Source organism: Mirounga angustirostris, unplaced genomic scaffold, assembly GCF_029215605.1.
Source record: "Mirounga angustirostris isolate CCGP_5_RB_7025 unplaced genomic scaffold, mMirAng1.0.hap1 SCAF_9, whole genome shotgun sequence".
NCBI classification, from domain to species: Eukaryota; Metazoa; Chordata; class Mammalia; order Carnivora; family Phocidae; genus Mirounga; species Mirounga angustirostris.
The window spans coordinates 142,536,598-142,553,332 of record NW_026991717.1 but is presented as its reverse complement, the minus strand read 5'-3'; the positions used below and the strand labels follow the sequence as shown (position 1 = coordinate 142,553,332).

At 47.7% G+C, this 16,735-nt stretch overlaps 1 protein-coding gene across 1 annotated transcript in view; it reads right to left on the bottom strand.

Annotated features, from left to right (window-relative positions):
* Positions 1-16,735, bottom strand: part of TDRD9 (tudor domain containing 9) — an 88,240-nt gene that overhangs the window by 36,505 nt on the left and 35,000 nt on the right. Inside the window, exons 10-19 of the mRNA XM_064571676.1 lie at positions 13,868-13,972; positions 9,075-9,172; positions 8,091-8,222; positions 6,352-6,517; positions 6,201-6,264; positions 6,063-6,126; positions 5,733-5,777; positions 4,955-5,008; positions 1,913-2,029; positions 791-898 (exon numbers count right to left, since the gene is read on the bottom strand). Of these exons, the coding sequence (XP_064427746.1) occupies positions 791-898; positions 1,913-2,029; positions 4,955-5,008; positions 5,733-5,777; positions 6,063-6,126; positions 6,201-6,264; positions 6,352-6,517; positions 8,091-8,222; positions 9,075-9,172; positions 13,868-13,972 (953 nt within the window). The remainder of the gene's footprint in view (positions 1-790; positions 899-1,912; positions 2,030-4,954; positions 5,009-5,732; positions 5,778-6,062; positions 6,127-6,200; positions 6,265-6,351; positions 6,518-8,090; positions 8,223-9,074; positions 9,173-13,867; positions 13,973-16,735) is intronic.

Below are 16,735 nucleotides of genomic sequence, written 5' to 3'. Positions count from 1 at the left end.
ATGATCTCTTCAGCAACTGTGAGGATATTCACAACAATAGGGAAAGCTGGCAAGATCGAGTGCTTACTGTATGCCAGCAAGTTTGGCCAAGTGCTTTACACCTCCCCATTATCAGAGAAACTGATGATGGAACCAAGAAGTCCAATAGAATTCCAATTCCTGCATGCTTTATTCCGGTTGTGCTTCCTGAGGTTACCATGTGCTCAGGTTTAAACAAATGGTCTACAAATGTTGATCCAATGGTCCAAGCCTGTGGCTGATTATCAGATTCACTGAAAACATGTGTTATTTAAATGCTAATTTTCAGGCCATTCCTTCTAGTTCAGATTCTGTAGCATGGGGCCCTCAAACATGATTTTTAAAATAAACATTCTCTGGGTGATTCTACTGGAATACATTCAGGTCTGGGGATCACATTCAGGTCTGAGGATCACAGTTTAAATCCCAGTATGAAGCTGCCAACCAGTAACATTTTACACTTTGTGTGAAATGAAATTGTTAACTAACAGTTAACAATTTCATTTCTTAAACTTATGGAGAAGTGTCTTAAATCCTTCAAAACAGCATATGATCAATCAGCATTAGTCATAAACATGTAATTTCTCAAGACTTTCTTTCAAGGCCAGGTCTGCAAAAAAGGAAGCCAGACTGAGGAGCAAGTAGATGTGAAAAGGTCAAATAAGCCATAATATTCACTTTAGGGGGGAAAAATCCACCAGGTCCTTATAAATTGGGAACAATTGGAGGGCTATAACGTTCTGCAGTAGCCACACTGAAATGGAGCTCCTACCACGATGGTTGTCTTTGGGTCTTTGCCAGCCAGCTCCCTCACCGCCATCTCCTCATCAGGCTGTCCGAAAGTGAAGTAATTTGGGTAAAAAGCACCCGCCAATACCACCTGGAAGAGAACTGGATTTTCATGAACCAGCAACATTATTTACCAATCTCTCTCAACAATACACTATTCTCTTCCCAGAATGATATAACGAACATCTGTAAGGTAAAAGAGGATTTTATATAAAAATACTAGACCCTCTACCAATCAAGTAGAAAGTCACAATTCTGATGATTTCACCATTACTAACAGAAGCACTCTGGACATGTTCTTCAAAAGAGTTGGAACCCGTCTCAGAGGGAAGTTTAAGAAACAGTGGTAGTTGAGTGAAGGTGCGAATGCCTGTACACACTGTCTCACCCGTTGTCTGACATACTCACCTCTATGGGGCCAGGCACCTCTCCAGGCCCCAAGAAGCACAGCCAATATGTACTTCTAAATAGCACTCTGCAAAAAGTCCCTTCGTCAATCAAAATACTCCACTGGAAACATACACTCATGGAAGACTCTCCCCGGCCTCAAGGCAATCTGACATCCAGAAAAACACTGTTTTCCAGCATCACTTCATTCACAGACATCCACCTACAACCCAATTCTACATGCTGATGTGTACAGATGTATTCCTTCTCTGAACCCCAAAGTAGAAGTATTAGCCCCTTTGTAGGATACACTTCCCTCTACACAATCCCTGTAAGATCCCATCTGACAAGCTAGCCTGATCATGTTCCCTAAAGTTAATATTTTCAGTGTAAGGGAATAGCTACCTACGTATGTTGAATAATATTAAGAACATTTTTAGTTTCTTAAAAGCAAAAACCCAAGGACCTCTCCTGAAGCAGTAACGATGGCTGGTATGCTACGGAAACATTCCCCTGGAGACCAGCAATGGGGCTGGATGACCAACTTGATGACATGGAAAACCTACACTATGCTATCCCCAAAAGCAGTGTGAACATCGTGGGCCTAAAATCTCCTGAGGCATGATTTGTATCAGAAAGAAGGCGTAGGTACTTTCTCAACCATGACACTTAGCAAGGAGAAGGGACAAGAACAGACGTCCAGGGAACCCCAGCACACCTGCAGGATGAACCGCTGCTTATATATATACTCCTGGTCCCTGACTGGCCTCCGAGAACCAACATACATGTTGAACTGGGAGACCCTGTTCTTCAATTCTTCATATAATTCAGCCACCTGAGAAAAACACATGGAAATACGATGTCTCAAAGTACTTACGCTACTCAGAATAATAAAAACACTGAAAAGTAAGTGTACAATGCAGAAAACACTCATATCTATGGGATTAAACACTGCATTTATATATTTTTTTAAGATTTTACTTAATTATCTGACAGAGAGAGAGACACACAGCGAGAGAGGGAACACAAGCAGGGGGAGCGGCAGAGGGAGAGGGAGCCCGATGCGGGACTCCATCCCAGGACCCTGGGATCATGACCTGAGCCAAAGGCAGACCCTAACGACTGAGCCCCCCAGGCGCCCCTAAACACTACATTTATTAAGAGTCACCTTATTAAAGATGAATGAATAAGAAGATAAATAAGAAATGGAAAGTATGTTCAATACAACACTAACAGAACATACCAGGACACAGAACCATACGTCCTTCACGATCCTTGTAAGTGCACAAGCACACGCGCACACACACACGCACACACACACACACAACCACTACAAACATGCACCTACAATGCCTCTGGGCATCGCAAAGCATGTAACCAGAACCATATCCTCTGCTTTAAGTCCTTTACACACCTCAAAACCTCCGCATGGATGTGTACTGCTTCTGTGATTAAAAACAAGATGAGAACAGGGGTGCCTGGATGGCAGTCAGTTAAGTGTCCGACTCTTGATTTTGGCTCAGGTCATGGTCTCAGGGTCGTGAGATGGAGCCCCGCATCAGGCTCCACGCTCAGCTCAGAGTCTGCTTAAGATTCTTCCTCTCCCTCTGCCCCTCCCCCCTCGCTCTCTCTCACACAAAATCTTAAAAAAAAAAAAAAAAAGCTGAGAACAGGGTTGCTGGAGGGACGTGGGTGAGGGATGGGCACTTGTTGGGATGAGTACCAGGTGCTGTATTAAGTGATGAATCACTGAATTCTACTCCTGAAACCAGTATTACCCTATATGTTAGCTAACTAGAATTTAAATAAAATTAAAAAAAAAAACAAACCCAAGCTCAAGTGACCAATGGTTCAAAAGCTGCTCTGAACAAATCACCCCGTTGCAATAAAAACCATTTCACACAAAACATCAAAGTACACACACATGAGGATACACAACCCCAAATACCTATAAATTGTTCATAAATTAACTTACCACAAAATTATCTCAATAAACTAAAAAGGTAAAAAAAAATACAAACCACAGGTGTGAACATTAACTGGAAAACAACTAAAAAGAACTGGAAAGACAGAAAAACTTAAAAGCCATGACCTGTGAGGAGGTGGGTAAAGCCTGGAACACGGAATAGCCAAGCCCACCACCCACGTCAGCCTATGTACTTCCATGTTCCTGAAACCTTTCTTAAGGCTGCGGTCACATAGGACTTCTCTAGCTAAAGATCAGTTTAAAAGTATGCAAGTCAATTTTTCTGACCAAAATGCAACAAAATCTGAAATGAACCACAAAGCAAGATATCTAAAAATATGTCTAGGGCACCTGGGTGGCTCAGTGGGTTAAGCATCTACCTTCGGCTCGGTCATGATCCCGGGGTCCTGGGATCGAGTCCCACATCGGGCTCCTTGCTCTGCGGGGAGCCTGCTTCTCCCTCTCCTCCCCACTTGTGCTCTCTCTCTCTAATAAATAAAATCTTAAAAAAAAATTTTTTTTAATATTTCTAAGTGAAAATTCAAATATTCTACTTAAAATCTCTTCAGTCAAAAAGGAAACCAACACTAAAAAACTTAGAGATGGGACTAACGATGATCCCTACCTTATCAAAAATCAATGGGATGTGGCCAAATTGTGCACAAGAAAATACACAGCTTTAAATGCTTTTAACTAGAAAAACTGGAAATATTAATGGATTAAATATTCATCTCAGGAAAACTAAAAAACTAAACCAAGAAACAAAGAACTAAATTAACAGAAAAAAGCAAAAATCAATTAAATCCTCTACCTTTCCCCTTCCCCCAAAAAAACCTACAGGAAGACCGACAAAGCAAACCAAGAGTAAGTCCTCTGAAAGTCAAAGAGGCTAAGCATGCACAAACTGCACAGTGAAGGGTTAAGCCAGCAGGCCTGGGCTGTCCACACCTGCACATTCCAAAGCCAGGTTTGGTTCCTGGGACACGGCCTCTCAGCCCTTGGAACATCCTGCCGCAGAAGAGAGTCCTGTCTGCCTGAGGCCTTGGAGCCGACCAGCAGCTGGTGGCAGCAACAGGACTTAGGGTGGAGGCACTGTGCCCCGCAGTACCAGCATGAGCTCTGCAGGGGCGAACAACTAAGTAAGTAGGGTCAGCTCTGCGGGCACCCCAGGCCTACATAACCAACCTCGAGGAAAACCCTGGATACCAAGGCCCAAGTGAGCCTCTTCGGTTGGCAATACCTCACGCCTGCTGACATCCATGGTGGCTGGCAGAGCTGGCTGTGCCCGCAAGCCCGCAGGAAAGCCAACGGAAGAAGCCTTGCACCTGGGTCGTCTGGACCTCTCCCCATGTACCTTTCACCTTTGCTAATTTTAACCTGCATCCCTTAGCTCTAATAAACTATAACCATGAGTAGAATAGCTTTTCTGAGATCTGTGAGTCTTTCTAGCCAATCACTGAGCCAGAGGGTGGTTTGGGGACCTCCTGAACACACAAACCTAATCAAGAATCCAAGAGGGCACAAGTACACAATATTCAGAATGAGAAAATGATGTTATCATTTTTGGAATTATAAGAATACGACAATAGTATGAGTTAAATACATATATTTAATCATACATACAGGTTGTATGTGTGTACTCTATACTTAAACATAAATATTCATAAATTACATACCACAGAAAGTGCATCCTGAACACGTACCACGAACACAGACCCCACTGGAGGCGGAGGGCTCACCACCACACTGCGCACCACGGGCACCTCACAAACACCCACAGAACTCACGACTCACCTCTCTGATTCTCTTGATTTGAATGTAATTTAACCGCCCCCAGTCAAGTTCATCCTTTAAGTAAAGGCACAATGTTAATGAACAAATTAGAGTGAATTTGGCTACCATAATACATCTATGTCATCCAAAATTGTAAGTCAAAAAGAACACGTATACCAACCAGAGAAAAACCATGGCTGACTCTAAAAGGAAGTTTTAACCTTAACGTGAGTAGCTCTTCTAAGGACACCTCTAGAGTTGGCAAATTTAAGCGCACAAACCCATCAACAGTCTTTTGAACCTAATCAGTTTAGAAGGGGAACAAAACCGGACCAAAAAGAAAAAAAAAAAAAAGGAGGTCTACATGTTGAATTCTTTTAAGCCTATTCTCTAAAACTGAGCTGACAAACAGCAAAAGGAAAGGCTCCGGACTTGCTGGTTGTGCACGGTGCCCCAAGGCACACACATCAAGGACCAGCACTGGCAGCTGGGGCAGCTCCTGACCCTACGCAGGATCAGGCGCACGTGGAGGCGGAAGGCCAGCCACACAGCAGGGCTCGGCCGCAGGCCCCCAGAGCTGAGAGCTGCCCCTGCGAGGGACCACTGCCAGCAAAGACAGGCTCTTTGCCCCACAACTGTCTGCTCACTGTCACAGCCTGCCGCCCTCTGAGGACAGGCCGCAGTGACCTCAGCGCAGGCATGGCGCTCTCCTGTGTCACCTGCGGTGATCAGGCCAAGAGAGAAGCCTCGGGGAGTCTCCCCGGGTCCCTCACCACTGGCCACAAACGGAAGAACCAACCTTTGGATGCCGCAGCTCTCCTCTCTCTCTGCAAGTCTGCCACATCTAAAAGTAAAGGACCCAGTCTCAAAAACACTTTATTATCTAATTAAAAAACTTTAAATTCTCATTTCAACACATTTTGACCACAGAAAACACAAATTTAATATTTTCCAATCAATTTCATAAAATTGGACTCCCTCCCCCATTTACTTCTTCCAACATGGTCTGTTTCATGTTGGACATCAACAGGCCATGATCATGTTGCTTCCGGCAGAGACAGGGTTATGGTAGGAAAATGTAACAATCCACAGTAGTTGCTTCCCCCCCGCCCGCACAGAGAAAACTTACTTTAAAAGCCTCAACAAGTGCAATACAGTCACTCCTACTATTGCCAGAGAAATTCACTTTGTTCCTAGAAACGGATAACAAAGTGTCATGCGATACCATTAAAATAAAGTGACTTTTAAAACTATGAATGTTACGTACCTGTATCCATCAAGATGCTGCCTAAAAGGCATTGCAAAAAAGTTCTTCAAAGAAAGACCTGCCGCTAACAACAGAAAAACAAAGACAAGGTGAGATCATTAGAGTGGATTTCCACACCCCTTCAGGCAGATTTCCATGTGCTCATACTTACCTATAATAAGACATTCGTCTAGACATCCAAATACGTGTCCGAGGACTATGAGTTTACCAAGCTGTTGATTAACAGGAAGCTGGGCTAAAACTCTTCCTAAGAAGGTCAGCTCACCATCATGAGGGTTCTCATCTTCTCTCTGCCCACTCACTGCAAGTGCCCCAACCTTTACAAAATAAATTAACCCTGTTAGCAAGCACTGACTTCTTCTTGCACTTTTTTCCCTTAAGGCAGAGGGTCTAAACAGGAAATGAAGACCAAATTCTGGTGATAAAGATTATTCTAAAAGACATCTAAATTGACGGACGAAAAACTGATGCTACCAAAAAAGATTCTTTTAATTTGCTTTTAGGAACTTAGAATACATTTTATTATTTTTTAAAAAGGTGACACCACAAGGTAACACTCAAGATCCGCCCACAAAGGTCTATTTCACTCCCAATTTAACAAATAGGGCATGCACCATATGAAACCAAAGGCCTAATAACTACCACATCGCAGTGGTCGCTCACAACGCAAAGTATTAAACTGTCTATGGGGACAAACTTCCTTAACTTGACAAAGGGTATTTCATAGAAACCAATACAGGAATCAGAATAAAGTCAAGTGCCAGAGCACCCCCAACTTCGAGGGCCAGAAGCAGAACATCTACAGCCCCACGAAGCGGCATGCAGGCCAAGGCCGGGGCTGCAAGCAGCAAGAGCACAGCACGATCAGGGTGAGGAATCCAAGGATCCAAGGAGGCAAAGCAGTTTCCCGCAAGGGAAGGAGACAGCTCGAGGATGGGTGGAGACAGACCTGCACGGAGACAGCAAAGTGCGGAGACAGCCAAGGAGCTGATGGGCACCACAGGCAGATGCCTCAGGAAGAGCTGTCCCCAAATCCCTGTGCATCAGCCGACAACAGTGCCCTTTGGACACTTGTCCCGCACAGCCTTCGAAGAAGAAATGTGCCAACACCATTTGGCGTTAATTACTTTAACATGTGCAGAAAGGTATATTTAAGAATAACCGTTCAGGGGCGCCTGGGTGGCTCAGTTGGTTAAGCAACTGCCTTCAGCTCAGGTCATGATCCTGGAGTCCCGGGATCGAGTCCCGCATCGGGCTCCCTGCTCGGCGGGGAGTCTGCTTCTCCCTCTGATCCTCCCCCTCTCATGCTGTCTCCCATTCTCTCTCTCAGATAAATAAATAAAAAATCTTTAAAAAAAAAAAAGAATAACCGTTCAGGGGTGCCTGGGTGGCTCAGATGGTTAAGCGTCTGCCTTCGGCTCAGGTCATGATCCCAGGGTCCTGGGATGGAGTCCCACATCGGGCTCCCGGCTCAGCGGGGAGCCTGCTTCTCCCTCTGACCCTCTCCCCTGTCATGCTGTTTCTCTCTCGCTCGCTCTCTAAAAAAATAAATAAAATCTTAAAAAAAAAAAAAAAAAAGAATAACCGTTCAATATCGTCATACGCATCTCTTCTCCCAGCACCCCCTGGGGGAGCCAGCACACAGCAGGCGGGAGGGAGGGGGAGCCGTGCAAAGCTAAGAGCCTCAGCAGCACAACTAACAAAACTGGAGTAAACAACAGGTGTGGAATCTACAATCAACAATGAGGCATTGCACATGCCTTCTCAAGCAAATGCTGATTATTCATGACAATCAAAATTCTTTAAAGATATCCACAATACGAAACTTCTAAAATTTACCCAACAAAATCTTAGCTTTTCCCAACACCGACGTACATCAGACAGACGTACCTCCTTTAGTAGAAGGATGGTTCGTTCAATGTCACTCAGACTAGGCGGAGAAAGGGCGGTTGCCAGCAAAGCTCTCGGTTCACCCATGTCCAGCAATTTCACTTTCAATATTGTGCTTCCTAACGGACAACGCTGAAAAGAGCAGAAATTTAGGAATAATAAAATAACGAAATAATTAACCTACCCACATGACTAGTACTTCAGACACAGAGCAGAAGAGAGGAGAGAAACAGAAAAACAGAAGATGGAGAGAGAGACAGAGGGCAAGAGGAGGAGAAAGAGCAGGAGAGAGACAAGAAGAGGAGACAGAGACGGGGGAGGTAGGGGAGGGGGAAGAGACATGGAGAGGAGGGGGAGAGACACAGATGGGGGAGGGAGAAGAGGGAGGAGAGGGAAGAGAGAGATGGGGGAAGAAGCGGGGATAGAGAAGGAAGAGAAAGATGAAGCAGAGAAGGAAGAAGAGAGGAGAGGAGAGACAGAGAAGAGGAAGCAAGCAGCCAACCCCACGTTCATGAGCTGTAAAGGGGCTATGGAGCCCAAAGACATGAGGAACCACTCCTCCCATGAGAGACTGAACATGCATGTGAAGTCCTAGCAGAGTGCCTGGTCCTTAGTAAATGGCAAGCTAGCACTGTGATTAAAGACTAGTTTGGTCAGATGATTTTTCTGGAATCAAAATTATAGAACACCTAAGATTATATTACTTAAGATGATTCAGTAAAACTCTGTCTGTAAAAAATAAACTTTGAAAATGACCAAAGAGTGGGCACCTGAGTGGCTCAGTTGGTTAAGCGTCTGCCTTCGGCTCAGGTCATGATCCTGGAGTCCCGGGATCGAGTCCCACATCAGGCTCCCTGCTCAGCAGGGAGTCTGCTTCTCCCTCTGACCCTCCCCTTCTCATGCTCTCTCTGTGTCTCATTCTTTCTCTCTCAAATAAATAAAATCTTTAAAAAAAGAAAAAAGAAAATGACCAAAGAGTATTACCAGCATCTCCGGAACGACATGGTCAGAGATGGAGCTGTCCCAGAAATCCCTGTGGATGAGTCTATAACAATACCCTTTAGATACTCGCCCCGCACGGCCTGCAAGGGGAAGCATCCAAACATCATTTGACACTAATCACTTTAACGTTAGCATAAGTATTTAAGAATAATCACTAAATATTAAGGAAAACCTTTATCTTCTACCAGACCAGGTCAGTAAACACTTTAGAGTAAATTACTGTCAGAAGTCCCCTTATACAAGCGGATTAAGCACTGACTTGTACTCAGTGATCCACAGAATAAAATCCAATGTGTATTTCTAAAGAAACCAATGTTGGCCCCGATATGCAATGGAAAGCAAAACATTTTAAAGACATTTCCTGCAAATGCAAAGCTCATACTAATAAAAAACACAAAAGCATAAAGTTGGCTGGAGCAGGTGCAGCTCCCCCAGTGAGGTGGCTGTGGTATGCGTAGGCTTTTCCCGCGGCCATCTGTCCTCATACCTGCGCAAAGGTGCCGTCAGGACAGCTGCTTCACACGAAATGAGGGATCACACGCACACAGCTCAGAGCCAGGCCTGGCCCTCACGCGCCACCATATAAATGACTCTTCTCTTGCCATTGTATTGCTTGTAGAGTAAAAACTCCTTTACCCAAAACATGATAAAATCTCCGAAGGAGAGAGAATGGGGCAAGGGGGAAGGGTGTCCTTAATAAGTATCCAGCTTTACAAAATGGGGCAGCATGGGGAGGTGCTTTCCTTCCCCACATGTGGAGTAAGGAAAGATGGAGGGGCCGTGTGGATTCCCTCCCCCCAGCCCCACTGTCTTCCCCCGGTAGACCTCCTCCCCACTAGGAGGTCGAGTGGGGAGTCCAGACTTCAGCACTGCCATCACCCCCACCCCACACCTCCCTGCACATGACAGGACTGTCTAAGTAGAAAACTCCAAAGTAATGACCAAAAACAAAAGCAAAAACAACTCCCAGAACCAATTAGTGAATTTGGCGAAGTCACAGAAGATTGACACACGAAAGTCAATGACATTTCTATATACCACTAATGAACATGTAAAAATCGAAATTAAAAATGCATTGCTGGGCACCTGGGTGGCTCAGTCGGTTCAGCATCTATTACTGGAGCCCCGCATCCATCGGGCCCCCTGCTCAGTGGGCAGTCTGCTTCTCCCTCTCCCTTTGCCTCTCTCCCTGCTTGTGCTCTCTCTCTAATAAATAAAATCTTAAAAAAAAAAAAAAAAAGGCAATGCCATTTACAATCACTCTAAGTAAAACTAAATACTTAGGATCTTTATGCTGGAAACAACACAATGCTGATTAAAGAAATCAAAGAAGACCTAAATAAATAGACACACACACTGTGTGTTCAAAGACGGGAAGACTCAACATAAGAAATACACCCATTCTCCACAAACTGACCGACAGGTTTAACACAATTCCTATCAAAATCACAAGATTATTTTTCTGATGACCTAGACAAGCTCCTAAAATCTGTATGGGAGGACAAAGTAGAAGAAGTCCAACAGTTTTCAAAGTAAAGAATAAAGCGGGGATAACCCATCTGTTTTAGGTGCAGTCTCACTATAACCAGTGCGCCGCTGGTGAAGGGAGAGCCGCACATGCCAGTGTCCAACAGGGTGACCCCAGGCCCCCAGACAGAGCCCCACACACATGTGCCCCAGGGACACATCACCAGGTGCAGAAGCCACTTGGTGGGGAAAATTATATGGTGCTGAAACAACCGGACACCACAAAGAAATGAACCTCATCCCAAACCTCATAAAAGTAATTACAAAAAGTAATTCAAATGGGTCGCGGCCATAAATACAGAACATACAGCTAGAAGACTCTGAGAAGAAAACCCAGGAGAAACACCTTTGCGAGCCAGGGCGAGGTGAAGTGTTCCTACATGTGATCCCAAATGATCCATGAAAGGAAAATCAGGGGCGCGTGGGTGGCTCAGTCGTTAAGCGTCTGCCTTCAGCTCAGGTCATGATCCCAGGGTCCTGGGGTCAAGCCCCGCATCGGGCTCCCTGCTCCGCGGGAAGCCTCCTTCTCCCCCTCCCATTCCCCCTGCTTATATTCCCTCTCTTGCTGTGTCTCTGTCAAATAAATAAATAAAATCTTTTAAAAAAAAAAAAGAAAGAAAGGAAAGGAAAATCAGATACACTGGACCTCAGCCAAATTTAAAACTTTTCTCTTTGAAAGACCCTGTGAAGAGTTTGAAGAGACAAAGGACAGAAGGGAATGGGAGAAACGTGTGTGAACCACGCACGTAACAGCTCACAAAGCACGGGTACGGCAGGTGCACAGAGAACTCACAGCCAACCCGCACACAGTCCCACCACAAAATAGGCAAAGACAGACGTTGTGCTGCAGAGAGACGGATGGCGAAACAGCACAGGACGAGCCGCTCACCTCAGCCGTCCTAATCTCAAGGAGGTGTTACTACACACCTTTAGAATGGCCACAGATGGGGCGCCTGGGTGGCTCAGTCGTCAAGCGTCTGCCTTCAGCTCAGGTCATGATCCCAGGGTCCTGGGATCGAGCCCCGCATCGGGCTCCCTGCTCGGCAGGAAGCCCGCTTCTCCCTCTCCCACTCCCCCTGCTTGTGTTCCCTCTCTTACTGTCTCTGTCAAATAAATAAAAATCTTAAAAAAAAAAATGTTGGGGCGCCTGGGTGGCTCAGTTGGTTAAGCGACTGCCTTCGGCTCAGGTCATGATCCTGGAGTCCCGGGATCGAGTCCCGCATCGGGCTCCCTGCTCGGCAGGGGGTCTGCTTCTCCCTCTGACCCTCCTCCCTCTCATGCTCTCTGTCTCTTATTGTCTCTCTCACAAATAAATAAAATCTTAAAAAAAAAAAAAAAGTCAAAAAAAAAACTAAAAAAAACAGAATGGCCACAGCCACAAACAGCGCTCCCACGGCAGGCTGGCCACGACGGGAGCACACCGTGGAGCACGCCATCACGCACACGGCGGGTGGGAACGGGAAATGGCGTGGCAGCCACGGCCACAAGGTGCGGCAGTTTGTCATAAAACTCACCACGTGTGCCCCGTGTCCCCCAGTAATTGCACTCCTGGGCTTTTACCCCAGAGAAGTGAGAACTGACGTCCACGCAAAGCCTGCACCTCCCCATCCACAGCGGCCTCATCTGTAATCGCCCAGAACCAGAGACACTCCAATGTCCTCCCCCACGGGTGAACGGCACGATGAGATCCAGCAGCAAGAGGGACTCCTGATACGTGCAGCAACTGGGTGGGTCTTCAGGAGGTTATGGTGAGCAAAGCAAGCCCACCTCAAAAGCTACCTGCCGCCTGACTCCCTGGGTACAGCGGCCTGGCCACGACAAGACAATGAACAAGAGACCGCGGCTGGCAGAGAGCAGCGGGGATGTGACCACAAGAGGCGGCCCCGGGCCTTTCCTTCCAGGCAGCGGAACACGGCTGTGTTCTGACAGTGGTGCTGACACGGTCTACACGCAACTTGGTCCAAGTGCACAGAACACACACCGGAACGCGCGTCCACGTGAGCCTTGTACCGACATCAACCGCCTGACTCCGGCTGGGAGAGCTCCCTGATAACAAGCTGCGAGACGCTGGGGCAAGCGTTCAAGGGACTCTAGGACTATTTCTGCAACTTCTTGTAGGAGAAAAAATTTTTATCACAGAAATTCTGAACATACAGAAAAATAGACAAAAGCTAAAACTCCTATAATCCCAAGACTTCCACCCAAAGATAATCACTTTGACATTTTTGTGTATTTATTTCTAGTCATTTTTTCTGAGCATGGGTTTTTGTTTGGGGTACAGTTCCGGGTGGGGAGGTATGTAACTCAACATCGGGTTTTTCCCACCATGCCCAGTGAGAAGCTGCTTCTGCCCAGACTGGAGTGGCCGCTCCATCATTCGGTCTCGCTCCAGCTCCGGGCAAGCCGTCCCAGGGGAGGCAGCAGAGACGCGTGTTTAGGACACGGACCTAAGTGAGTGAGGGTGTTAACCGTGTCCTAGCTCGCAGGGTGGGCACAAGTTCCCATCAAACTCTCACAATCATGCCCGGCACACCACCGGCACTCAATGAACGTTCCTCGACTCTATTTGTGATGCGGCAACTTTACTGCCCAGCAGGTGTTTTGGAATGGCCCTTCCCCCATCCTCCCACAAAGTCCTCTAATAAAACACAGGCCACCTCTCAGGCCATGCCAAGAACTCTGTCCCCTGGGGCCCGAGCCCCACAGGTGACAGCAGCAACCTGCCCAAGTACGTCACAGCTGCGGCTCCACTGTGGTCAAAGCCTCCCACCCTCGACAGGCGCCGCCGGACCCTCAACTCCCCAGTGATACAACACGCGCACGTCGCAGCAAGTGCTGAACCCGTGACACCAGGTTAGGAAAAATGCCCCTTCCTAGAAGGATCAGAACTTGGAGAGAAGTCAGAGGAAGGATTACCAGAAATTACTTAAAAACTATCAAAAATTAACTGGGTCTCCATAACCATTCCACAGACACTTTTTGAACTCACTGCCAAAAAAAAAAAAAAGGTAGTGTTGAGATGAGCAGATGCTTGTCTGTTACGTACAAAAATTGTCACCTAAATCTATGGATGAGAGGAGAACCACAGATTTAAAAGGAAGAGTCTGATGATATAAGTTATTGTTGCTTAAAACTTAGAACTGGTTCCAGTAAAGAAAGTATCAGCATAAGAGTAAAAATACAAAAGCCAAAATTTAAGACACTTGAATGTGCCACCAATTCACTACTGTGCCGGAACAGTGCCTTACCTTTTCTCTGATTACAACTGGTTTTAGAGGCCCAACTCAATCGCAGACTCTGATAATTCGTATCTTCATCACAAACCAGAGTTCTAGTCAAACAAAAATCTATAACTGTCATTTAAAAAAAGGAATGTAAACACAATGCTAACAAGGAATAACTGTGTAATAATCACAATGCATAGTGATAAAACAGTATGATACATGCAGTCTTTAGAATCAGTGCACATACAGAAGCCTCTGGAAATGCACGGGCCACTCCTTACTGCCCAGGTGCACATTCTTTCTTCTAAGGACTAGGAAAGCCCTGTGGACCCAACATGCCATAGGAAGAGCCGTCTGGACTGCACCCACAAGAGCATGGTCAGAGGGACACACGACAGCAGTGCTGGACTGCGGGGGCTCAAATCCGGGGCGGAGGGCAAGCTGCTCAGCTTCTCGGGGCTTCAGTGTCCTCATCTGTGAGACCCAACTGACAGAAGTCCCTCCAAGTCCCCTGTGGACAGATCCTCCCTGTCCTGACTGTAGAAAGGGGCCAGGCTAGCAGGCAGGGTGCTGTCTTCTCCCCGCCCCCTCACACGCTGAGCCTGAAGGAGCAGCACGTATCCGCCCCCACCCCTCCCTGCCACTGCCCTCCCAGAAAACCTCTGCCTCCTTCACTTCACCACCCCCCCTCCTTCCTGGCTCCCCAGTCCTCACACCCTCCAACACCTCTCCCACCAGAATTTCTGGTGATTTCCATGCCCAGCAAACAATGCCGGAGGCATCCGGGCTCCCAGGTGCATGAACTCCCTCCCATCATCCTGTCCTCCACCCTCCAGCAGCTCCTACCCAGGGCCGCACCTGACATGGGGGTTATAGTGACAGCAAGTGCCCCCTCCCAACCAGAATTATCCTTCCTCTCCCTGCCTCCAGGCCTACCCAGCAATCCTTACTCCCTGCGGATGGCCCCGCGATCTGTCCATCTTATGACCTGTTAGCTGTCCCTCCATCTGCTGCCTCCTGTCCTCCCCTCCCTGCTGACCAAACCTCAGCTCCACTCCCTGAAGGTATTCTGAACTCTGCGCCCTCCCATGCTGACCTGCTGGTCTGACCAACCGCAGCCTGCGCAGACTGCCACTCCCCACCTCCCCTGTGCAGTCCCCCGGAGCCAGAGAAGGACAATCCCATCAGGCCAGCAGACGGACTGCCCCTTCTATTCCTGGCCACGAGGCTCACGGGGCCCTTAGGGGACACGGCCCCTGGTCCATCAATCCCCCTCCCGGACTCTTTAGGGTCCTCTCAAACCTCTATGGCTCCCCCGATCTCACTGCGGACTAAGGGCCAAGCTTCTGGCTCACCAGGGGAAAGCAGAGGCGGTAGAGGGCCTCGTGAGCTCCCTCAGGCACCCGTCCTCACACTCCAGGCTTTCCCTGCGAGCAAAGTTAAACCGCCCTCATGCTCACAGAGGCCGAGCACCCACGCGATGCCCTGTCGCATCCCCTCTGCCCTTCACAAGGATGAGGCCACAGCAACCAGGCCCTCTCTCCTGCATCGTCCTCTGTACGTTTCCCGTCCCCCAGGGAAAGTGCTGCTGGCTGTCCCACTGCTACTAGAAATGTGTTCTCTTCGCTCCAGCTGCCCTTCAGCTACGGCCCTATTTCTCTGCAGAATGCCTCAGGAGTGCTGACTTTACTGCCTCCAATGCCTCTCTCCTCCCATCCCTCTGTCACCTCCAGCAAAACTGCTTCGGTCAAGGTCACCAATGACGTCCATGTTGCTAAATCCATAGCCAATTTCTAGTCTTCTTCAAACTTAACCAATCATCAGCATGACATGCTCGTCCACCCATCTTCCTCAAAACACTTTCCGATTTGGTTTCTAGGACTTTGCTGGCTGCACCTCTGCAGCTCCTCATTACTGCCCACCTTTAAATACCAGATGCCTTCCCCATGTGCACCCTGGGAGCACGGCCACCCACGGCCCTCTGGTCTCCAGGCTACACAGCCAACTGTTCCTGGACATGCAGCAGCTGTCCCCACCTTACCGCTCTGTGTCTCCCACAGCCCGCATCAGATCGCCCAGCACACCTCTCCAGAACTGGCCGCTCCTTATGTCCCTCCCAACAAATCCCACTGCAAACCACACTAGTCGTACCCTGCTCACTCGGCCCCCCCACTCCCCTCTGCCCCACTGTAGTCTGTCCCTGAATGAACTGTAGGCAATGTCACCCCTTCATCCCTACTCTCAAAACTCTCTCTCACCAGCAAAACCCGAAGTCTTCACAAGCCTTGAATGACCTGGTACCCCACCCCTTTACCTCCCTGACCTCTCCCTCCAACCACTTCCTTCCCGTTCACCTAGGGCAGCTCCCCGGCCTCCCTGCTGTTCCCTGCACTTGCTTTACAGATTTTGCACACTCTGCTGCTCCTACAAACACTCTTCCCAAAGCCTCCACCCCTTCCCCGGCCACTCCATCAGCTGCCCTTCCCCACTACTCCCTGGCCCCTCCACTTCTTCCTCTTATACACACCATCGTTTCACATACTACATGTCTCTATTTGTCTTTCAATTACCCACCCTGAAGGTACGTGATAACAAAGACTCCTGCCTCTTTACTATTCCTCCAGCACTTAGAATCATCCCTGGCACAGAGACAAGACACTGTCATTCCCCAAGTTTACGTGTTTATCTGTCCAGCCACACTGTCCCCTTCCTTCTCCTCAAACCCGTTCCCTAAGCCCGAACCACGTCTTCCCATGGCTCATTCCTCACTCAATTCAAGTGTTGTTCAAATACCACTTTAGCGAGGTGTTCCCATATCACCCTGTCTAAAAGATCGTTTTTCCCAGTAACTGTAACCCTCTGTCTGATGTACCTTCCTACACAGCATTGAAC